Source organism: Onychostoma macrolepis, chromosome 24 (genome assembly GCF_012432095.1).
Source record: "Onychostoma macrolepis isolate SWU-2019 chromosome 24, ASM1243209v1, whole genome shotgun sequence".
In the NCBI taxonomy this organism is placed as follows: Eukaryota; Metazoa; Chordata; class Actinopteri; order Cypriniformes; family Cyprinidae; genus Onychostoma; species Onychostoma macrolepis.
In genome coordinates, this window is record NC_081178.1 from 19,087,910 (window position 1) to 19,114,253 (window position 26,344).

The 26,344-nt window shown below is 40.3% G+C and overlaps 1 protein-coding gene across 1 annotated transcript in view; it reads left to right on the forward strand.

Moving 5' to 3' along the window:
* Positions 1–26,344, forward strand: part of elovl2 (ELOVL fatty acid elongase 2) — a 127,463-nt gene that overhangs the window by 18,027 nt on the left and 83,092 nt on the right. The window contains exon 2 of the mRNA XM_058766113.1: positions 10,083–10,146. Coding sequence (XP_058622096.1) covers positions 10,083–10,146 — 64 coding nt within the window. The remainder of the gene's footprint in view (positions 1–10,082; positions 10,147–26,344) is intronic.

Genomic DNA, 26,344 nt, shown 5'->3' on the forward strand with positions numbered 1-26,344 from the left:
CTGCAGATCTCTTTTATACTGCCCTTGGTCACTGGGTGAGCACTTCAGTAGGTTGAGACAATTTAGCCTGTCACACAATCACTCCTCATTTTTGTAGCTTACTTCTGTGAAGTTTTAGCTCTCCCTTTAGTGACTTGTCAGTAAGTAACAAATGTTATTATCATTTATGCCAAGAAAAGAGCTCAATAACTGATTATGCCATGAAGTTCTGTAATCTAGCGGCCTATTGTGGGTGGAACAAACAAGCATTGCTGATGACCTACCACCAGGGACTAGAACCAGCATTGCGACTTGAGCATTTCATCCAAGTATCTATTCGAGTTTCTCACCGCATGAAGGGATGGCAGGAGTATGCTTCTCCTTTGGAGTCCTCCTTAAAGGGTTACTCCACCCCAAATTGAAAATTTTGTCATTAATCACTTACCCCCATGTCATTCCAAACCCGTAAAAGCTTCATTCATCTTCGGAACACAATTTAAGATATTTTGGATGAAAACCAGGAGGATTTCTGTAGACGAATTGTTGAATAAAGTCGTAATTTTTATTTTCTTTGCGTACAAAAAGTATTCTCATCACTTCATAACATTCAGATTGAACCACTGATGGCAGATGGACTATTTTGATGATGCCTTTCATACTTTTCTGGGCCTTGACAGTGTTATTTACTTGGCAGTCAATGGGACGGTCACAAGCCTCCCGGCTTTCATCCAAAATATCTTAAATTGTGTTCCGAAGATGAACAAAGCTTTTACGGGTTTGGAACGACATGGGGGTAAGTGATTAATGACAAAATCTTCATTTTGGAGTGGAGTAACCCTTTAACATCTAGCCAGCCAGTTTTCGCTGGTACTCCAAAGCCAGGTAGTGAAGCCATGCAGTTGGACAACACTTGCCTCACACCATGCCTTTACTGTAGTTCAGGGTGACACATAATAGCGGCATGTCCCATATACATTTACATTTAGTCATTTAGCAGATGCTTTTATCCAAAGCGACTTACAAATGAGGACAACTGAAGCAATCAAAACCAACAAAAGAGCAACAACATGCAAGTGCAAGTCTTGGTTAGCCTAACGCAGTACACGTAGCAAGGTTTTTTGTTTTGTTTTTGTTTTTATTAAAGAAAACAAGTAGATAGAATAGAAAAAATAAATCTACTGTTAGTTTTTCAAGAAAAGCTAGCAGTTAGAGAATACATATGCAGTTGATAGAGGGTCAAGTGTGTGTGTGTTTTTTTTTTTTTTTTTTTTAATAAAAAGACGACAGATAGATAAAATAGAATTAGAATAGAGAGTGCTAGAGTTAGAGGGTCAAATAAAGATGGAAGATATGTGTTTTTAGCCATTTCTTGAAGATGGCTAAGGATTCAGCTGCTCGGATTGAGTTGGGCAGGTCATTCCACCGGGTGGGAACAGTTTATGAAAAAGTCTGTGAAAGTGATTTTGTGCCTCTTTGGGATGGCACAATAATGCGTCATTCACTTGCAAAATGCAAGCTTCTCGAGGGCACATAGGTCTGAAGTACTGAATTTAGGTAAAGGGGTGAAGAGCCAGAGGTGGTTTTGTAAGCAAACATTAATGCCTTGAATTTTATGTGAGCAGCTATTGGTAGCCAGTGCAAATTGATGAACAGAGGTGTGACGTGCGTTCTTTTCAGCTCATTAAAGATTAATCTTGCAGCGGCATTGTGGATTAATTGTAGAGGTTTGATGGAATTGGCTGGAAGACCTGCCAAGAGAGCATTGCAATAGTCAAGTCTGGACAGAACAAGAGCTTGAACAAGGAGTTGTGTTGCATGTTCCGAAAGAAAGGGCCTGATCTTCCTAATATTGTATAAAGCAAATCTGCAGGACCGGGCAGTTTTAGCAATGTGATCTGAGAAATTCAGCTTATCATCAATCACAACTCCAAGGTTTCTGGCTGTTTTTGAAGAAATTATGGTTGATGAGCCTGACTGTAAGGTGAAATTGTGATGAAGTGATGGATTTGATGAAACTACAAGCAGTTCTGCTATAGCTAGGTTGAGTTGAAGGTGATAGTCCTTCATCCAGCAAGAAATGCCTGTTAGACATGCTGAGATGCAAGTAGCTATCGTCGGATCATCGGGATGGAATGAGAGGTAGAGTTGAATGTCATCAGCATAGCAGTGATATGAAAAGCCATGTTTCTAAATGACAGAACCTAGTGATGCCATGTAGACAGAGAAGAGAAGTGGTCCAAGAACTAAGCCCTGAGGCACCCCAGTTGCTAGATGTTGCGACTTGGATACCGCACCTCTCCAAGATACCTTGAAGGACCTAACTGGAGTGCGGTTCCTGAGATGCCATCAATAGGGTTGACAGAAGGAGAGAGCAACACATCTAATTCTTCCACACAGTTACCTAGTGGTCCTGGAGGTCAATAAACAACAACAAAATGGATTTTTAGAGGGTAGGTAATAGTAACCGAATGTGATTCAAAGGAGCTGTTGATACTCAGAGATGGTAAAGGAGTAAATTTCCAATTATTAGAGATGAGCAGACCAGTACCTCCACCTCTTCCAGTCAAACGGGGGGTGTGGGAAAAGGAAAAATTATTAGAGAGTGCTGCAGGTGTAGCATTGTCCTCTGGTTTGATCCAGGTCTCTGTCAAGGCCATGAGGTTTAGCGTTGAATGACTAGTAATGGAAGTAATGAAATCACCTTTGTTGACAGCAGACTGACAATTCCAGAGACCAATAGAAAAAGAAAGTCGTGTATTAGCAGACATAGGCAAAGTGCGCAGGTTGTTAGGATTGCGCTGCCTACAGTGTGTGATGCGTGGTTTGCGAGTGGTAGTGATAGTATTGATCTGAAAACACATAGTAAGAATTGGTTATAAAAACTAAAACAGAAGTGAAACAAGTAGTAGAAAAGAGGATAAACAAAAAACAATACTTATATCCCTTAATGGTGTCCCTGCCTGGTGGAGTTGCACGGTAGAGTCGATGGTCTTTACACTCTTCGGTCTTCACACGATGGCTGCCGCGGTATAATAACCTTTTTTATACCCGTCTAACAAATCACTAATTGAATTCAGCTGGAAACAATTTCCTGTTTATCACAACAAATGGCCAAGCAAGTGCAGACACTGACAAGATATGCGATACAGTACGAGACCAAACGCGATTTCAGCAAGTCTCTACACAGTAAACAAAACAAGCGTTTCCTAGCAACGGCAACTGCGCTAAACAGTAATGAGACAAGTAAATACACTTACGAGCTGCTTTTAACTTCCGCTGATAGACTGCTTCTCTCAAAGAGTATTTCTTTACACTGTCTTCTGTCGGCGCTTGAACACACTTTCCTGTTTATCAAAACAAATGGCCAAGCAAGCGCAGACACTGACAAGATATGCGATACAGAACGAGACCAAACATGATTTCAGCAAGTCTCTACACAGTAAACAAAACTTAAAGCCATACAAAACAAAAAACCATATGTCCTCCATGCCCCATGGTGAGCTATGTTATTAGTCCCTATGTCTGTCTTTCTCCTTTGTCCAAAAAAGTGACTTTAAGTGCATCTGGCATATCTGTTATCTCAAGCTCAAGAAAAAGCCCAATGAAACCTCCTACCAGATCCATTATGTGACTGGAAAGTTGCAGAAAGGTCAGCTACTGTGTAGGAGCCATCCAGCTGCAAGTAGGCTGTTTCCATTAAGAGGACATCAACTTCCTTGTGTGATCCTAGTGCCCATGGCTCTTCCAGCACAACAATGTCATCCTCTGGTCCAATGGATACATCTTAAAGTGGGGTAGTAGCTGTTACTCAGGATTGCCCAGACCTGTTCGTCATAAGCCAACAACCATCTCTTTGAACTCCACCTCTATTTGAAAGTCCTTTGGAGCAGAGATCCATAGACATCCCCTCCCTGATACTCCCACTATTAGGATGTCTTCTGCCCGAAATGAGTCTCACAATTACCACCACACCAAGCATAGGACTGTGCCATCAACCTCATTCTGGGTGAACCAGTGTCCCATGGAAAGATCTATCTACTCTCCATTCTAGAATATGGAGAAGTATATGAAAGAGGCATTACAACAAGGCTTCATCTGGCTGAGGGCATCCAGATGCACGAAGGGAAGGTGGAAGCTGTCTGCACCCTGGCCCACTCCATCTACACTAAAAGAGCTTAAGTGTTTCTTTGGCTTCACAAACTTCTATTGCCATCTCATCCAAAATTACAGCTCAATCACTGCTCTTCTCACATTCCTCTTTAAAGGCAGGCCCAAGACTTTGTTCTGGATTCCCAAAACCACCCAAACATTCCATCTCCTGAAAGAAACTTTCACAACCACTCCATTCCTGGTACATCCTCAAGAAACCATCCAGAGTCAGATCTGCGCTTTCATAGCAGCAGCGGAATCCTTCCCATCTTCATTCGCCGCCTTCTCCATGAAACTCCTAGAAAGCACAGCAGAATTATGATGTAGGCAACCATGAACTTCTTGCCTTAAAACTCACCCTGGAATAACATAGACATTGACTGTAGGGAGCTTGTCACCCCTTTGCTATGCTTACTGACCACTGTAATCTAGAGTATCTCCGCAATGCCCAACGACTAAATGGACAGTTATCATGGACAGATTCTTCAAAAATAAAAAAATTATGTTTAGCTTATGTTTGTTTATGCTGTTGTTATTGTTGTTTATTAAATATTAATATAATAATAATAATAATAATAATAATAATAATAATAATAATAATACAATTATTGTTATATATATATATATATATATATACAGTGGGGCAAAAAAGTATTTAGTCAGCCACCGATTGTGCAAGTTCTCCCACTTAAAAAGATGAGAGAGGCCTGTAATTTTCATCATAGGTATACCTCAACTATGAGAGACAAAATGAGAAAAAAAAAAATCCAGAAAATCACATTGTAGGATTTTTAAAGAATTAATTGGTAAATTCCTCGGTAAAATAAGTATTTGGTCACCTACAAACAAGCAAGATTTCTGGCTCTCACAGACCTGTAACTTCTTCTTTAAGAGGCTCCTCTGTCCTCTACTCGTTACCTGTATTAATGGCATCTGTTTGAACTCGTTATCAGTATAAAAGACACCTGTCCACAACCTCAAACAGTCCAACTCCAAACTCCGCCATGGCCAAGAACAAAGAGCTGTCAAAGGACACCAGAAACAAAATTGTAGACCTGCACCAGGCTGGGAAGACTGAATCTGCAATAGGTAAGCAGCTTGGTGTGAAGAAATCAACTGTGGGAGCAATTATTAAAAAATGGAAGACATACAAGACCACTGATAATCTCCCTCGATCTGGGGCTCCACGCAAGATCTCACCCCGTGGGGTCAAAATGATCACAAGAACTGTGAACAAAAATCCCAGAACCACACGGGGGGACCTAGTGAATGACCTGCAGAGAGCTGGGACCAAAGTAACAAAGGCTACCATCAGTAACACACTGCACCACCAGGGACTCAAATCCTGCAGTGCCAGACATGTCCCCCTGCTTAAGCCAGTACATGTCCGGGCCCGTCTGAAGTTTGCTAGAGAGCATTTGGATGATCCAGAAGAAGATTGGGAGAATCAGATGAAACCAAAATAGAACTTTTTGGTAAAAACTCAACTTGTCGTGTTTGGAGGAGAAAGAATGCTTACTTGCATCCAAAGAACACCATACCTACTGTGAAGCATGGGGGTGGAAACATCATGCTTTGGGGCTGTTTTTCTGCAAAGGGACCAGGACGACTGATCCGTGTAAACGAAAGAATGAATGGGGCCATGTATCGTGAGATTTTGAGTGAAAACCTCCTTCCATCAGCAAGGGCATTGAAGATGAAACGTGGCTGGGTCTTTCAGCATGACAATGATCCCAAACACAACGAAGGAGTGGCTTCGTAAGAAGCATTTCAAGGTCCTGGAGTGGCCTAGCCAGTCTCCAGATCTCAACCCCATCGAAAATCTTTGGAGTCCGTGTTGCCCAGCGACAGCCCCAAAACATTACTGCTCTAGAGGAGATCTGCATGAAGGAATGAGCCAAAATACCAGCAACAGTGTGTGAAAACCTTGTGAAGACTTACAGAAAACGTTTGACCTCTGTCATTGCCAACAAAGGGTATATAACAAAGTATTGAGATGAAATTTTGTTATTGACCAAATACTTATTTTCCACCATAATTTGCAAATAAATTCTTTAAAAATCCTACAATGTGATTTTCTGGATTTTTTTTTTCTCATTTTGTCTCTCATAGTTGAGCTATACCTATGATGAAAATTACAGGCCTCTCTCATCTTTTTAAGTGGGAGAACTTGCACAATTGGTGGCTGACTAAATACTTTTTTGCCCCACTGTATATATATCAAATAATAATAATTTATATGGATATTAATTTATATGAATAATAGTAGTATTATTTATATAAATTAGCATTGAGAAATGGTGTGTTCCTTGATGGTGATTTTAGTTTCATTGTTCCGCCATTAGATGGCGACAAGAGACTGCTTTTATGAGTGAGTCAGCAGTAAAGATTTTTATACTGAAAAAGTTATTTTTAGTTTCAACAACAGACTGACAGCAAACATAAGCACTGAGCAGCACTGTCATCAGAAATCACCCTTAAAGTCCCCATAAAATCAAAATGAAAGTGTTTTGGGTGTTAATATCAAAGGTTATCTACAGTATAAGCCAGTGTACTCCAAAACAGTGACAAAATTGGCATTTAGAAGATATAAGCATTCAAAGCTTGCAGTTCGTCACTTCCGCCAAAATGGATCAATAGGCTTGTTTGAGATGAGCAAAATCTGCACAGAACCGATCACCGGTGATCACCGTGAGATGCATCACGCTAGAAAAGTGTCCGAGTTATGTCCGACTTGCTCTGATGTCATGCTGATGTGTGCCAAAAAACTCTCGCGGCGGCGAGGCGGCTGTGTCGGATTGAGCAGTCGCGCGCAGTAGCTCTTCACCGACTGCGCTGATCAAAAGCATGGTGGGAAATGACTGACGACACAGCTTAATGCTCATTGGTTCAGACAACCGTTATGCTGCGTTCTCTTCTAAAATGTTTTATTTTTTTACCTGGTTTCATGCGATTATGTATTTAAATTATGCACGACTGTTCTGAAAAACTATGACAGTGTGATCTATGTGTGAGATATGTGATTGTTGTCATATTTCTATAAAAATCTAAAATGCATGTTTGTATTCGAGTAAAAAATTGATGATAAATACACCTTTCGTATGAAATTAAATAGCAAGCACTTTGAGTGTCTTGTTCATCATATTTAAATCATATAAAAGCAACAGAACTGAAATTATATCACATTTATTAGCAGCCCAGCACATGAGTGAGAATAATGCGATATCCGCCTTTGATCTCGTATGTATCTGTTCCTCTTCGAGAGCTCAGAACTGTTCGTCTTGACTGCGCTTATTTCACTCCTCCCCTCACTGCAGCCGCCTACTCTCGCCTACATTTCAGGCGAGGCGAGGCGCATCTCAAACAAGCCTAATGATTTTTTTGACGTCACCTCATACTTCAGCCTCTCATCAAATCTTCTGACCAATCAAATGCTCTTTAGAATCCGAAGCGCCCACCCCCTAAATAGACGTTGAAGCACTGGCTGAGATCGGTCACTTGTTTACAGGATTTGTATTTTATGTAAGGTGAATGGCACGTAGTGCAATATATAGGAGATAGGGAATTATTCAGACAGTGTAAATAATTAAACTTATTCAATTCATGGATCGGATCATATGCGGGAGTCGGCGCAGACCACAAAACGTATCGAACCCATTTGAATTCTATACAGAATGCTACATTTTATAGCAATATGGATGAGATTGTGGCTGTCATACCCTGTCAAATGTGGCTTTACCGAGCTCAACAGCTCTAGCACAAGCTGTGATATAAATGAACGCTATTGGCCTTTAAAAAGGTGGCGGGGCTGATTGATATGTCCCACCCGGTCTTCCTGTTAGAATAACGGTGCTTGTTTCAAGGCACTTCAGTGGACCTTTAACAGATGAATGGATATTAACGGTACGACAAAGATAACGCTTTCCTCAGCGGACATTCAAACTAATGTTTATTGTGATTACGAGACTGATCTGAAGACTGAATGCTGTATCAGATGCAGGTACGTTAATCACACTCGCTCAGTCCATCTCTCTCTCATAATACTCTTCATAACACAGTGAGCTTTTAATACAGTAATACAATAAGCTTTCAATGAAGCAACTCAAGGTTCCTTTGTTACTAGCTCTAAAGTGACATTTTGGAATTAGTAATGGAGGCTTGGGCTTGCTTGGCTGTTTAACTGTCAAACTGAGATTTGAATCCGTGGCAGAAGGAAGTAGTTTTGCACAAAAGAGGGTTTTTAAAGACACTCTGTTGTTGTTGTGTATGTATTTATACACTTGTGCCGTCGAACTGTTGTATAAACGCAATGTCACACGAGTAGACGTGGGATATGGCTATATATCAGCATGCTGTGATTACCTACGGCCAAATCACAGCCGTGCCGAAATCACTTCTACTTGTGTGATATTGCTTATATATATGCACCTGATATTGTGTTGCACTGCAGACTTCAGTTTATTTCCCAGGTCTGTAAAGGCATTCTTCTCCCTCCTTGGCATGACAATGAGTCGGACTTCCGGCTACCACCCTCAAAGAAATGGGGAAACAGAATACAAAATCCCAGAAATTGGGTGTTTCATAAGAACCTTCTGTTAACAATTCCTTGTTTGGGCCAAATATAACAGGAAATCTCTCCGACAACCAACTATAGGTCTCACTTCATTCCGATTCCTTGGGTTCCAGCCTTCACTGTTCCTATGGTCTGGTAAGCTGTCCAAAGTCCATTGGTGGATTTTTGGTCCCAGGGTAAAGAGAGTGTCTGGGACTCGGCACACTTCCATCTTCAGTGGGCAGCGCGCCACCACAAGAGCTTTGCCCGGAGAACCAGTACACCCACCTATCAGTCTAGGCAGAAGGTGTGGCTCTCTGTATCTCTTGTGTTCTCCAGCATTATCTCCTGCAACCCATCACCAAGTGTGACTATACCTCTATACTTTCCTCTGCAGCTAGTGGTTTGTGCTCCCCATCCTTACCTCCCCTGCACAGTCCGGTTCACCATCACCCTTCAATAAGAAATCATAATTAGCGAAGTCATCCTCATCCCTATTACTTTTTACTGTGCCTGGCATAGTAACATATACACAATCACACACACTGCTCATTCCAATCCAGTTAGTTTAATAAAATATCCAGTTTGGATTCACCAGCCTTTCTCTTCAGTGTTCATATAGATATACCCTGACTTATCCTGACTAGATATATTCTGACTTGACTTGTATTTCAAAATGCTTATGCATGTACTATGTTCTAGCTCATTTCCAGCTCACCCTGATTTTTTCTCTATGTTATTCGTTGCGTTCAGTCAGTAAAAATTGCAGGGTTTTGCAAGTTAGATGGCAAATTGGCCTCTTAGCCAGATCCAAACAGAAAGAGACAGTGAAAGGCAGAGAGAGAGAACCAATGACCTGTAAAATGAGAGAGGTCACTGTTGTCGTTTTAGTACAGAGAGAGTTAGCATTTCATTTCAGCGCTTTTTGCTTTTCATCTCTTTCTGCCGATTAAAGAGAAATTCAAGCCATATTAGAGGATGCATCCTTTTTTTTTTTTGGAGGAAAAACCTTGTGTTCAGGCATTTGGGTTTGAATGCTAAAGAATTTGACAACAAAACAAGCTTATCATTATCAAATTTACAATATTTGATTGGTTCACCTGACTTAATCTGTAAAGGCTCATGCATGTATGTAAAATCTAGTGCCATTGTACAATTCTTAGAGCAGGTGACTTGTGGTTGTGTAATGTTTATTGAGCTCTCTGCATTCACAAGGTATCATTTTTCTTGAAGCAAGCATACTTCGTAATTTGATTGTGTATGTGTTACTATGTCAGGCACATAAATCAGGGGGGAATGGAAGGTCACTAAGACCTGAGCAGACACAGACAAAGCCTGCATTCTCCATACATCTTCAAGTGAAAACTCAGTTTTGTTTTTCTGCTTTTTTCTTGTATTTTAGAACCACCTTGAAAAGATTGACAGGCTGTTGAATTCTATAGTGGACAGCCTATTTGGAGAAAGAGGTTTGTACTTTTTTTTTATCACTTTTCTATGCTGATGTTATTAATTGTGCCTTTGCAAATAGTGCCATGTAGTTTAGTGTCATGCAGTTATTTCCTGTGGGCTTTAATTCAGTTAACAACATACAGTCTGCTCTTAGCATCTGCAGAATCAATATTTATTATATATTCATTTTATTATATATTCATAGAACATGTCCATGTGCAACAAAAGCTTAATCATGTATTATAGATGTTTAATAATTTTTGTCGGTGGACAGAGTCAGTTTGCACCAGGTCAAAATATAGCAGTGTTAGTAATAAATTCTATCAGAGGAACCTGCAAAGAGTAGTTATGTACGTCTCAGTGTTTACCACAGGATTTTGTGAGACTGTGGTGGATGGACCTCAGTCCCTCTAGGGGGGTTCAGGAAGAAAACTTTTTTTTACATTTTAAAGTTAAATTCATCTATCTGGTGCACTTTGGGAGTTCAAAATTAACCCAGGTTCACCATGCAAATTGAGCAAAGAAAAGAGTTAGTGAATTGAATTGTACCTGATATTGAAAGGGGACTCAACCCTCTTTTTAGTAGTGATATAGTGTTGAAGGAAGCCAAACAATTACCTTACAATAATAATAATTTTATATTATTATTAATCATATAATTATAATAGCCATATATTGTAAAACAACTGCACTGTAAAATAAATGAAGAGGAGTATTTCACAGGTGAATTATTTTACTTTACATTAGGAAAATTACAACACTTTTGTCCTAATTTATACACTTACAAGCAGGGCATAAAACTTAACATTTTGCCACGCCTGCCACTGACCGTTGACTGGAGAAAAATTACCAGCCATAAAGAATTTTTCCTGGCCATGAAACTGTTTTTGCAGAAATTGGCAGTTGCTACTACTACAACTAAATACTGAGCCCTATGGATCCCCTAAAGGGACATTTGCAAAAAATGAAGACTTTCGCGTGCTCAGAGAAACTTTTGCGTGTGCATGAGAAACGTTTTGCGTGCTCACAAGAAACTTTTTGCGTGGGCACGAGAAACTTTTTTGAGCTCATGCATTACAGTTTGCGGTTACGCAACCGCAAACTGTAATGCATGAGCTCAAAAAAAGTTTCTCTTCTGCCATCTTACAAAGAAGAAAACAAGAGCATGCATGCGCATGAATTACCCTGAAAGGACTGAATCGTTTGAAAAGTTGAATTTGCGTCTACAATAAGCACTAGTCTACAAATCACTTAAATAATTCACTTTTTTTAACGTGTCTGATACTCCCTCTGAGTCAAAATAAACCAATATAAGGGGAGTTATTCAAACAGTACACTGACTGAACTGCTGTGAAAAGAGAACTGATGATGAACATGAGCAGAGCAGCTGATATTCTGAGTGTGTGTGCAGGATGCCGGGTACTAACGAATAAACACGCACACTGCTAGAGTGGTTCTCGTTCTGGAGTCAACAGTGGCGGAGCCCGGATGTTTTCATAGGGGAGGCCAGGGAGGGGCCAGCAACCAGTCTGGGGTGGCACAGAAATCTTCATTATTTCAATATAAAAATGTGATTGACTATAAAGTATTGGACTGTTTTAGTGCCTAAAACACAACTGAATACAATTTATTTTTGGTAATTTCATGGTAACTTAACTGATGACAGAATAGTTACACACAGCATCTCCCTGACATCTTTGCATGAACATTTGGGTGGCATTATGCAAATATTTCCACATCGTGACGTAGACATAAGGGGGCATGTTTTAATGAGGCGTTTTAGGATCAGCCTTCTCTTTTAGATAGAATAAATCCTTTTATGGGAGACTTTGAGCTTTATAACTCTGCAGATCTTGTACATGCACAAACAGCTACATACCACACTATAGAAAAGGAAAATAGAAATTGCATCATATGACCCCTTTAAAGGCAGTTCATTATTGAGTTCAGTGATGTCATCATCCAGCTCAGTTCAGTTCTAATAGTATTTGTGCAATCATGTCAACGATATCGCTGGAAATTAAGTGTCCCCAACTAAGCAAGCCAGAGGCAACAGCAGCAAAGAACCAAAACTCCATTGGTGACAGAATGAAGAAAAAAACCTTAGGGGAAACCAGGCTCAGTTGGGGGACAGTTCTCCTCTGGCCAGACGAACCAGCAGTTTGTGCCGAGGACTCATCTGGTTCCCGAGGTCTTGTCCCGATGGCCGTCTAGGAGACAAGGTCTTCACTGGGGATCTGTCTCTGGGGCTCATCTAGTTGTTCTGATCTCCGCTGACATTCAGGGCTGTAGAGGTCATCTCTAGGTGCTGATCCACCATCTGGGCTGAATACGGACAGGATCCGGTAGACTGCAGTGACCATCTGATCTGGATACAGACTGGATCTGGTGGTTATGGTGACCTCGGAATAAGAAAGAAACACACTAATATTAGTGTAGATGCCATTCTTCTTACGATGTAACAAGTACATTGCGTGTTATGGGAAGTATTCCCGGTTGACCTAATTAATGCAGCCTAACAATCCTTTAACGGATTTGAATAATAGAAATGTGTTAGTGTGTTGTGTAGGCCAGGTTAAAGAGATGGGTTTTTAATCTAGATTTAAATTGACAGAGTGTGTCTTCCTCCCGAACAGTGTTAGGTAGATTTTTCCAGAGTTTGGGCGCTAAATAGGAAAATGATCTGCTGCCTGCAGTTGATTTTGATATTCTAGGTATTATCAAATTACCAGAGTTTTGAGAACGCAGCGGACGTGGAGGACTATAATGCGATAAGAGCTCGCTCAAGTACTGAGGTGCTAAACCATTCAGGGCTTTATAAGTAATTAGCAAGATTTTAAAATCTATACGAAGTTTAATAGGGAGCCAGTGCATTGTTGACACAACCGGGCTAATATGGTCATACTTCCTGGTTCTAGTAAGAACTCTAGCTGCTGCATTTTGAACCAGCTGGAGCTTGTTTATTAAGCGTGCAGAACAACCACGCAATAAAGCATTGCAATAATCTAGCCTCGAGGTCATGAAGGCATGAATTAACATTTCTGCATTTGATATTGATGCATAGCATGAGAGCATAGCTCGCAATTTAGATATATTTTTGAGATGGAAAAATGCAGTTGTACAAATGCTAGAAACGTGGCTTTTGAAGGAGAGATTGCTATCAAATAGCACGCCTAGGTTCCTAACTGATGATGAAGAATTGACAGAGCAGCCATCAAGTTTTAGACAGTGTACTAGGTTGTTACATGCTGAGGTTTTATGTCCGATAATTAACACCTCAGTTAAATTGGTTATTTTTCATAACTAATCAAGTTGATGCATTAAACTGACAGACCTAATTTGAATGTGTATTTTCATCCCAGCCTGGGACGACAGACTTGACATAATTACATCATTGCTAATGATGTAACCGATGAACTGTTTTTGAAACGGTTCATTGAAAAGAACTGTCTGAAAGAACCAGTTCACAGAAAAGAGCCGGACTTCCCATCAGTAATGTGGATACTTGAATTTCTATCCACACTTCTCTTATACTCCTTCTTTTGGGTGCTGCTGGCATGCCAGAAGTGGTATACAGAATAGCCGCACCCACTGTGGAACGTTAATCCATCCATTTCTTTTTCAAACCGCTTGTCCTTTGTAGGACTGCGGAGATGTTGGAGCCTACCCACCCCACACAAAAAATAAATGAGTAAATAAATATAAATAAAATTATGATGACACCTCTGTGATAAAACTAATGCATCCAAATGGCTTGTGATCCTATTAATCAAAAAATCTGCTTCTCACATAGTGGGTCAAATGTTCAACATTTATTTAACCCTTTGGTGTTCCTTGGTCAATTTTAAAAAAGTATTTTCAGTTTTGACTTTTTTTTTTTTTTCTCTTTTCACTGTCATGGTCATACACTTGACTTAATATTGACACATGGTTTGCCTGATATATGAGATATCTAATTTTCTGATCACAGACCATCCCGTACAACATCCCTTTCAACATCCCTTTCAACCTTAAACAGTACTGTACCAAACAGAGCACACTGGTCTCACATCTTAACATATTTTCATGATGTTTTTTTTCTAAAATGTATCTGGAGACTGACAAAACTCTTAAGACTTAATGCTCTAACGTCCTAGATTGTATTGCACCACAAAAGCTTGTCTATCGTAAATATAAGTTTTAGCCATGGATAATTAGTGACATTCAATCACAGACAACAATGCCAACAGTTTGAATGTTAAGTGGAAGAAAGACAGGCTACAAGTATCATATAAACTCTTATCTAACCGGAAGCTCTGTAGTGGATCTGTTATCAACCAGTAGAGGTTGATCACATTAAGGGAAAAGAGTTACTAGTAGCCACTCAATTTTTTGAATGGTCCTTCAAGCTGGAATACTCAGGTTTACACAGTGGCTTCATTCTCCAAAGGCTATACCCCGAACCCGTGTCACCACATACTCAGTTACATTCTACATTGGCTCCTGGCACAGACCAAGAGGAAGGCACAGCTGCCATCACTGAAACATCATTACTTCGCAGAGGGTCTGACAATGAACCCTGACCAGGATCCTTAAGCGTGAGAATTGTGATCTACACCATGCCAATGACAATCTGCTACAGACTTTGCAGACAAAGCAGTGAGAAAGGGATACATTTCAGCAAGCTACAGATCAGTATTCTCTAGAGCTCTATCAGCTCAAACGACAACTGCATCAGCTACAGATCCAGCTGGAGCAGCAACAGCTTGCAGTACAATTTCCTTCTCCTGCCATCCCTATGCGAACCATACCCATACAGTCCAGTATGTCCAGAACAAAGTGTCAACTCCACAGTTCAGATCTAATGAGTCAGGATCAGCCTGATCACAGTTCTGAGGACTCCCCAGCTCCAGTAACTGTTCCTAGAACAAAGCAACACTCCTCCTACCATCCATCACATTCCAAACCAGCCAGGTGGGGATGCATCAAGGGAGGAAAAAGCCCATCACTCCAGAGCTGTGCCAACTCATAGGCATACATATAATGCGTCGTATGTGAACCAGAGTCCACAACTCCTGCACAGTTTGACTCTGTCCGGTGCTCTCACATGCCATATCGAGCATCAAGCCCAGTATCTCCCCCTGAGCTAGAGCAAACTGAGGTCTCACAGACTTTCCAAAGACTACTCCAGGTGACAGTGCTGCTGCTACTGCCTGCCTCCTAAACACTGACCAGTGGCCATCAGGACTCATCTTGGCTGGACTTTACAGGACTTAGTACAAAACCTGCAACACAAGATTCCTGGTCAGCAATATATTTTCAGATGTTAACAGATGTGCTTCTGCTTCCCAAGCTAAATGGCACACATGTACACAGTCGTTCTCATCATGTAAAAGAAAATGGGACTCATCAGACCAAGTGACCTTCTTCCACTTCTCCAAGGTCCACATCCAGTGCTCACATGCCCATTGTAGATGCTTTAAATGGTGGACAGGGGTCATCATGGGCACTCTGATAAGTCTGCAGCTACACAGCTCCATACACAGAAGAGTGTGATTCACTGTGCGTTGTGACACATTCCTTCCATAAGTAAAATTTGGTGTGACTTGTGCCACAGTAGACCTTCTGTTGGCTCAGACCAGATGGGATAACCTTTGTTGCCCTTGTGCATCGATGATCTTCAAATCTTCAAATTTGCTGATGATACAACTATCCTAGGACTCATCACCAACAGCGACAAGACGTCCTACAGATATGAGGTCAATGCACTCTCAGTATGGTGTGCTGACAATAATCTCTTTCTAAATGACAGCAAGACCAAGGAGATGATTGTGGATTACAGGAAGTCACAGAGAGGTCGTCATCATATCATCATATCAAACTTCTACTGATGCACTGTAGAAAGCATTCTGACCAGCTGCATCACTGCATGGTACGGCAATTGCTCTTCTTCTGATCACAAATCTCATCTCACACTTGTATTGTTTTCTACATTGCCATCTGGCAGATGGTTATGTTCCATTCAATCACAGACAACCAGACCGAAGAACAGCTTTTATCTTCAAGACATCAGACTGCTTAACAGCCAGCAATCCTTCATCTATCTCTGCAACAATTTATCTCTGAATCCTAATTCTGTCATGACATCTCTCGGAGGGATTGGCATGGTAATGTACATGACAGTGTTAATGTGTTAGGTCTTGGCGGAATACATCTGCTACTCTGCTGCGGCAGAGCAAGTACTGAGACTTTCTACTGCCAATAATGTAAGAAATACTGCTGCTGCACATATAACATATATGAATAAGCCCCATAGCATGCATGATCTCCCTGTAGCAGATCTATACAGGTGGAGCTGGGGAAGGTGGAGGGTTGAGCAGCGAGCTCATTTCCTAAGGATAAAGGAGAGAACCAATTAGCTGTGACAATGTGATAATGATGTCATTATCATATTGAGCTAGATCTATCGGACTGCGCCATCTAGAGTTTTATGTCACAACTTTGTATTTGTATTTATTGTTCTGCCAGCAAAATAAATACCAGTGGCCTCCACCTATGTCTAAATTGTGTATGGATGGTCATGTTTACTAAATTTGTGTGTAGTCCTGTTATGTTACTGTAAGTCTGTGCCTTGTCACAAGCATTTAAATGCCCAGTTCCCCAGTGTAACTGTGCGAATGACAAATAAATACCTTGTGATTAATGAACAAGTTGGCCCTCAAAGTCACTCAGATATTTATTCCTGCCCATTTCTCCTGCATCCAGCACATTGATCATGAGAACTGATTGTTTGCTTGCCATCTCATCTACACAAACCTTAATATATGTTAGGAGATGATCAACAATATTCACTTCTGTGACTGGTCATAATGTTTTGGCTCATCACTGTTAAATTGTCTGTGTATGTGTGTGAGAGAGAAAGAGAGCTACAGTGCCCTCCAAAAGTATTGGAACAGTAAAGACAAAATTGCTCTGTTGGCTGTGGAGTCAAGACATTTACAAATATGATTAAAAGATGAATATGAGACAAAACTACAGAATGTCACATTTTATTATTGGGTGATTCAACACATAGATGTTTTACCAGCTAAGAAGTTCAGCACTTTTAGAGTTTCATCCCCCTATCTGATGTGAGCATAAGTATTGGAACAATTGCCTCACAGGTCTTTCTAAGTGATCAGCTGTGTCCTGTTGCATTAATTCTTCAGATATTAAAAGCAGGGAATGTGTCGTATCAGTTATATCCATTACTTCTGCATTCTGAATCTTACATTCGATGATGACAAACACAAACCAGGATGAAGATGAGGGAGCTGACTTTGAGAGAAAAGCAAACAATTTGAATGCTAAAAGAAAAGAGGAAGTCAATTAGAGCTATAGCAAAAACAAAAGGGCATGGAGAAATCTAGAGTTTGGAAACCACTAGCAACCAACAACTACCTGATCGGCTGAGAAAACAACAGTAGTTATGACAGAAAAATCATAAAAGCTGTGAAAATGAACCCTAAAAGACGTGTCTGTAAAATCACCAACAACTTCCAGAAAGCTGGGGGTGATGCTCTGACAATCTACTGTCCTCAGGAGACTTTGACACAGAATTACAGATGCTACACAGCAAGATACAAACCTCTGACCAGCTCCAAAAAACAGAAAGGCAAGATTAGAGTTTGCAAAAAAGCACAAAGGTGAGCCAGAAGAGTTTTGGAACTGTGTTTATGGACCGATGAGACAAAGATGAACCTTTATCGAAGTGATGGAAAAGCAAAAATGTGGAGAAAAAAAGGGAACTGCAATGATCCCAAGCATACAGCCTCATCTATAAAGCATGGTGGAGGTGGTGTCATGGCATGGGCATGCATGGCTGCCTCTGGAACAGGCCCTCTCAACTTTACTGATGACTTAATGTATGATGACAGTAGCAGAATGAATTTGGAAGGGTATGAAACCATCTTGCCTACCAATATTCAAGGAAATGCCACCAAATTCATTGGGAAGTGCTTCATATTGCATCAGGACAATGACCCAAAACACCCTTCCAGTTCAGTCAAGGAATTTATAAGGGCAAAGAAATGAAAAGTCTTAGATTGCCCAAGTCAATCTCCAGATTTAAATCCGATTGAACATGAATTTCACCAGCTGAAGAGGAGAGTAAAGGTAGAACCTCCCCAAAACAAGCAACAATTGGAATTGGCTGCATTAAAGGCTGGGAAAAGTTTTTCAAAGGATGAGACCAAGAGTCTGGTGATGTCTATGGGTCACAGACTCACTGCTGTGATAGTGCGCAAGGGATCTGCAACTAAATAATAGCTTTTAATCTTTTATATCTGCCTTATGTTCAACTGTCCCAATACTTATGCTCACAAGACATTTTGTCTTCACTGTTCCAATACGTTTGGAGGGCACTGTATGTGATAAGACTGGTCATCATTCCAGGGTATTTACATAGATCAGGGGTCCCCACACTTTTTTGTGTGGGGATCTATTTTTCAAATGAGAAACTCACCGATATCTACCAAGTGAAAGATAGATATATTAAATAAATAAGCAAGCAAGCAAGCATGTTGGGACCATGTGTATTACATTAATTTAATTATTATTTAAAATAATAATAATGATGTTCAATTTTAATATTACATTGAAAACAACCACTGAACAATAGATTGCAAAAGCCAGGGTGTTTACCTTATTCTGATGACTTGCACTGAATGGAATCGGACAGTTTTGCATTATTTTGGCAGTAGCTGCTGACAAAAATTAAATTACTGAGGGTGCTTCTGAAATTAGTGAGGATGCTCTAGCCTTAATGCACATTTTCACATATATTTTGTCCAGTCCAGTTCTATGGTTGTTATTATTATGTCAATCACTGCTAACACCCTCAAATATACAGATGTCTTACCCGATACTTTGCAGGGTGTACGGCCACATTTTTAAAATACAAATTCTGTACTGATTACATATAGCCTATAAGCGCGAAAAGTGCTCCCTTTGTAATCACTAAAAAGCTGTCACTCCTTTTTCTTTAGAATTATTTTGGCCTTTATTTGGATAAGACAGAGAGAGAAAGAGAGAGAGAGAAAGATTGTGAAAAACACCACTGATCCTCACAAACTTCTCTAAAAGAAGAGAGCATCCATAATCCATAATGTACTAGTTGTACATTAATTATAACAACTACGTGAATATACTGACCTGTATTCAAGCAGAAATATGATGTTAGTGATCATACGAACATACACGGTTCATTTGCGCATCAATAATAATAGACACGTGCCTGATATACGAATCCTGTATGTCACTATAATTGTCTTTACCTTCATTACAATAGTCATCCATCAAAACTTTACTAGTGTGACAATGACTTCTGTTATTCAACCGAGAGCTGTAGCTTGCATATCATATGCTCATACAGCACTTTTGAGCTGCCGTTCATTCAGTATTTCACACAGTGCGATGAGAAACAGCTTGAGCTGCTCCGAAACAGAAAATCACAGAATAGAGAAGTGAAAGAAAGGTGGTGCTGTTATTTGTTTATATTATTTTAAAATTATTTAACATATTATCATAAAATTTGTGAATTTATTATTTTTTAGTAAGTTTTTTTTTTTTTTTGTAGAATTTAGTAAGTTATCTCACACCCCTGGTAGAGAACCCCTGACCTAAAGGATATTTAAATGATGTGCAATCTACCAGCCTTGCCTTTGCGACAGAGTATGTGACCCTTATTTACCGATGCGCGATGTTACAACAGAAAGCCTGTCATTCATTCAGTGCTTATCATGGCGGAGAAACTGTTGATGAGAAAGAACATGCGCGTGATTCGTAATGCTCAGGTGAAATGAAGCATTTGATATCAAGCATAAGGCGCCATGGTTTCCGCAATGAATGAATGAATGAATGAATGGCGGATGGCGCGACGCATTCTTTTGTTTACTACACACATAATAAGCGGACGACGCTCGCGGCGTTTTCATCTTTTGCCGTCTCACTATATGATGATAACACACTGCTGCTCTGAGAGTCATTTCATTAGCATTTTACAGTTTAATTTGAGAAAACTACCGTCATATCACATGATACACAGTATGCAAAAGAGAGAGCAGTAATTGTAAAAGTGGCTGGTGCATTGTGTGATTTGGTATGTGTGTTTGGGGGTGGGGAGTTACATTTCAGTGCATCAGAGGGCAGAGAGGGGAGAGAGTTCAACTTCCTTACAGCCTGGTGGATGAAGCTGTTCTTCAGTCTAGTGATTTGGGCCTGGAGGCTCCGGAACATTCTCTCACCCTGTTGAAATAAAAAAAAACAACATATGCTGGTTAGGTATGTTTTGAAGCATGGAAGCTGATTTGAGCAGGTTTAAGCTGGTTCTGAGCTGGCTATAAGCTGGTTTAAGGTGGTCATGTGCTGGTCCTAAGCAGGTTAGCTCCTGCTCAGGACCAGCTAAAACCACCACTGATACCCCATGATAGATTGGCCCTAGCTGTTCTCAGGCTTTCTTCATCACCTGCTCTGAAGGCAACATTCTGTGCCCTCAGTAGGTTGTGGACCTCTCCTGTCAACCATGGCTTCTGATTAGCTTGTGTGGTGATGGTCCTGTTTACAGTTACATCATTGATGCATTTGGTGATGTAGGAAGTGACTGTCAGTGTGATGGTTGTAAGTGGCTGCCTGCTTAAACGTCCTAGTCTGTGGTGGCAAAGCAGTCCTGAAGTGCTGAGGAGTCACCTTCTGGTCACACACGCACATGTCTTTGAAGTGGTTTGGTGACTTTCACCCTTGGTCTGTATGCTGACTTTAGCATAATAGTGAAGTGGATGGAGAAGCTGATCAGGGTGGGGGGAGAAATCTGTCTGGGTATGCTGCCTGTTGCTCGCTGATGGTATGGTACAGTTCACTGAGTGCCTTGTTCCTGTCATTGTTGTTAGAGCTGGGAAGAATGTAAATAGTAACCAGCAGGATCACTGTAAATTCCCTCGGAATGTAGAATTATAAACTCCACCAGGGTGAACAGTGTCTGCAGACTAACACAGCATCATGGCACTAAAGCCCAATTTATACTTCTGCGTCAAACCTACGCCGTAGCCTACGCAGAGACGCATAGGCCTGCGCCGTAACCTAAGCCATACCTGACATGCACCTCTCCAAAAATCTAACAATGCGTCAATTCTACGCGGACCGCAAACGCTGTGATTGGTTTGCTAGAACCCCTCCCTCCGTATGCACTTGAGTTTTGTGTGCGTTTATGAGCACTGTAATATAGTTTTAATGTTACACCTTCTTATTTAAAATAAAACAAAGCAAAGAACAAGTGTCTTATTTATTATACTACATAGCAATATACATCAATAGTTGACCCAAACAATGTTGATCTGCCGTGGTACACGAAAATTGAAAGAATGCCATCTACTCCTGTTCCGTTGTTATCTCCTTTTTGTAGTTTTAAATAAATTATTTAATGATTTGATATTTATTTGCAGCCACGGCTATGCTTCTCCGATGAGCCGCTTCTTTTTCGGCTTTGGCCGCGGTACTGCGGGTTCACAAGCAACATGCCCATGGACACTGCAGACTAGCGGTCCACATGTGTACTGCACATCGACGCGGACGACGACGAAGTATAAATGAAAACCGACGCACAGCTTACAGCGTAGAGGCTACGGTGTAGGTCCGACGCAGAAGTATAAATTGGGCTTAAGCATCATTGATGTAAACACAGACCCTGCAGTCTTACTGACCTCCACCAAGACTCTTGTCCACTCAGTGGCATGTTAGCCAATCAAGATGAACAGCGTAGTCTGGAATGTTGTTGTTGAGCCACATCTATGTAAATATAAAGACAAAGTATTCTTTGACACTCCACTGGGCAGATCTCAGTAACTGTATGTAGTCCATTTTATTGTCCAGAAAGCGTACATTGGCGAGTAAGATGGTTGGAATAGCCGGCTCTTGTGAACTCGCCATTAGTCTAGCCTAAATACCTCCGTGCTTTCCCCTCTACTACTTCCTCTCATGCCACACTATACTTTCGGGACTGAGAGGAGCTGCTTCGTCTGCAAGCACATAAAAGTGAAGAGACCTAGAAGCACAGATTAACCTAATTGTAAACCTAACCCTGTATGCACGTAATAAGATAAAATATTATATATGAAAAAATATATTTTAAATATAATATTTATAATTAAGTATTTATAATATATATATATATATATATATATATATATATATATAGTTAAGTATTTATAATATATATTATATATGAACCTGGCACAAACAGTTTAATAAGTCCCCTCAGGATTGTGCAAGGTAGCAGTCTTGAACTTTGTGCAAAAAGATTACTTGGATTCAGATAAAATAGTCCATAATCAGTTTGGTTAGAATCTCTGTTGTGTCACAATATCACTTGTATTACCTTTATTAATAGCACTTAGATAACTAGAGAACTTTGTACTGTACTGCATTGTATCAGTACAGCGGGTGTAAGGATCCACCCGCTAGTCCAAACAACGGAATCCAGCGGCCTGGTCAAAGGTTTAATGTGTATTCGTTCTTTTACTTGCGTTTATGAATTTATTAGGATTTAGTTTCAATTTTAGTCTAACTCCGTGCTTGATCTGACTCCAATTTCAAGTGATCATTAAACTTAGACAATATTTATAATTAAACTGATCACAGATATCGATTGTACATTAACTTAGATATTTGATTATTCCGAAAATCCCATACTTTCAATTCTTCGTTCATTAGGGACTAGGTATCGCATAGGAATTACACTTCAGCCGATTTTTTAGTGAATCCACGACACAAACTCGTCAGTTCTGAACTTACTCAGAGGGTGCAGAGCGGTTATAATACCTTTAAGTGAGCTGTGCCTGCATGCTCATAACAAAAAGTGTATTTTTTCCTATAACCACGAGAGCTACACCGTGTTAAGCCAGCGACAGTAAGAAATCCAAAGTCTCTTTCATGGTGCTCCCCATGGTTCATCCATTAGTGCTTTGGTGTGATCTGTCCTGAACGCAGATTTGCGGAAATACCCCTACCATTAATCTACTAGGAAAAATGATTTCAGAAGAGATCAGAATAAATCAAATATAACAATTTATTATTAGTCAGGTAAACATATAAACAGTTACGTAATAAAACAATAAGAAGCCAATTCAAAAATAAGAAAATACATAACAGTTGTTCAAAGATGAATCTAAGAATAAAATGTTTACCTGGCTTCGAGAAGAAGATACATAGTATGGAACATATTAAATACCCTCCACACTACGGGCTGATCTGGCTACAAATCGCCCCGACTGATTTGCAACTTTCCCTTAAATACTACTAGAACAAAAGGCCCATGAACATTTATTCTCTGCCCCAAAACAGATTAGACTGTGTATGGGGGATGAGAAACCTCAATAGGAGCTGCTCTCGTGCTCCAAATGGTCACACCTGTAGAGCAATGTTTATCAGGTTTTGAAGGGAAACAGAAGCACAGAGTTAACTTAAGTTTTCAATATTTCTCATAATACAAGTGACTACTGTGAAATTGAGACCAGTTTACCCATTGCACCGAGACCTTTAAAATGATACCAAACATGAAAGGGTTAAGATCATAAATATTTACTATATCTTAAAAATTAATGTAAGAGTAGTGAGTTCTTTCAGTGACCAGTACCATGAGCCCAGGGGGGAAGGATGGGTGAATGGACCAATGATCAAATGGTCTTTCTCTCAGATCTTCTTGTCTGATTAGAGAGTTTATTGTCTTGCGGCATGACATTTTGCATTGTAAGGGCTTCTGGGTGTTTGGCTTCACAAAGAGATCAAAGCCTGATTGAAGAGTTTGTTTTGTGGCCTGACATTTGCATTGTAAGAGTTCCTAAGTTTTGGCTTCACGAGGAGTTATTTTCATAAAGGAAATAATTTAACTCCCTACACGGGTAAAATAAGTACTGAACACATCACCATTTTTGTCAGTAAATATATATTTTTAAAGGTGCTGTTGACATGAAATTTTCACCAGATGTTGGTTACAACCCAAGTAATCCATCCATACAAAGAAAACAAAACAAATCAGTTCAGAAAGTAAGTTATGTATAATAAAATGGAATGACACAGGGAAAAAGTATTGAACACATGAAGAAAGGGGAGGTGCAAAAAGGCTTGGAAAGCCAAGACACCAGCTGAAATCTATCAGTAATTAGAACGCAATCCTGTCCCTTGTCAGTGGAAATTAATATTAGCTGGTTCAGTCCCAACACCTACCAGGATGATGAAGATGAAACAAGGGTGGACATTTCAGCAAGACAATGATCCCAAACACAGCCAAGGAAACTCTCAATTGGTTTCAGAGAAAGAAAATAAAGCTGGTAGAATGGCCCAGCCAATCACCTGACTTGAATCCAATAGAAAATAAGAACTAAAGATCAGAGTTCATAGAAGAGGCCCACAGAACCTTCAAGATTTGAAGACTGTTTGTGTGGAAGAATGGGCCAAAATCACACCTGAACAATGCATGCGGCTAGTTTCTCCATACAGGAGGCCTCTTGAAGCTGTCATTACCAACAAAGGCTTTTGTACGAAGTATTAAATAAGTTTCAGTAGTTCAATACTTTTTCCCTGTGTCATTTCATTTTATTACACACAACAATTTCTGAACTTGTTTTGTTAATTGTACGCATGGATTACTTGGGTTTAGGGCTGAAACGATTCCTCGAGTAACTTGAATACAAAAAAAATCATGGAGGCAAATTATGTGCTTCGAAGAATCGTTTAGTCCATTTACACTGCACCATGCACTGAATTTTAGGCCGCCGAAAATATATGCCATGCCGCGCCGCACCGCCCAGCAGTGTTCAGGTTTCACTCTCATCACTGCACCACGTGACACTCGTGGCACCACGTTCAATATTCCGCTCTATCCACTCATCCTCACCGGAAAAGCTAAGTCCGCTCAAATAATGCGCTGACAAGAAATTAGAGGTCTGCGCGGGACTGTTTTTTAAGTCCCGCTCCCGCGATATATTTACTCTTTGTTCAACTGCTGTCCGCTTTGAATAATTTTCTTCCCGACCCGACCGTTCCCGCTAAATTTAGATCTCGTTTTCAGAATCACACATTTAAATTTCCTCTACTGAAAGAAAGACAGATACGCTAACAAATAAAAGTGAAGTCTGCACAAAATTGTATTTGTTATTTTATTCTTCTTGTCAAGAGTCTTTTATTGACAACAAAATGTTAAACGAATTTTGTGTCTTAAAACACGAAATTCTTTTAATATTTTAGGGAAAAAAAGTGTCACAGAGAAAATAAAAATGTACAAAAATTATATTCCTTATTTTTATTCGTCTGGTCAGGATACAACTCGTTTAACCTTTACAACACAATAGGAACAAGTGTCGCAGAGAAAAAAAGTAGGTTGTACAAAAATGGCCTATTATAATTTTATTCGTCTTGTCAAAATACTAAATTCGTTTAACATCTTGCTATAAACAGTAGCCTAGGAAATGTGTCGCGGAAGAAAAATAAATAAATAAATAAATTCGACATCTGTCATTTAAAATTATAGGCTAAGCAACATATAAACAAAACCGAGTTGAGCGTTCTTCAAGGACAGTGCATCCACACTTTGCTCCATCTTTATTCTGCTCTGTCACTCATCGACAACCTGCCTGTTCTGTCTGCGGGCCGTATATTCACCACTGGTAGCCTGCTCTGAGCATGCGTATGCTGCGCACAGACACTCGCAAATAAAACGAAGCACTGTTTCATGCGTGCATAAAAGTCCAGTGCAGGCTGTACCAGTGCTTGAATAAAGTGCAGATATGCTGTTCTGAAAAGACGTCGGGAACGGGATATTGTTAGACCGCCCGCTCCCGTTCAAATTGCACCAGAGTTACCGACCGCAACCGCGTTTTATTCGGGAATTTAATCCCGCATCGCAAGAAATCTGGTCGGGTCCCGCTGTTCCCGCAGGACAGCCGCGGGAATGCAGACCTCTACAGGAAATTTCTACTTGTTCCTGTTTGCAGTAGCGTTACTGTGCTGTGACATGCTGTAGTAGATTTCTGCCCCCACCCCACCACTAAAACCAGAGGCGTCATGCCCATTCAAAGTGAATGGGCACGTGCCCCCTCAGATTTTTGAGCCAAGTGGATTTTGAATGCAGCTTCCAAAAGACAAAAAATAGCCGATTAATATTTTCTATATTTAATACAATCACACCGGCGTGATTAGAACGTTCAG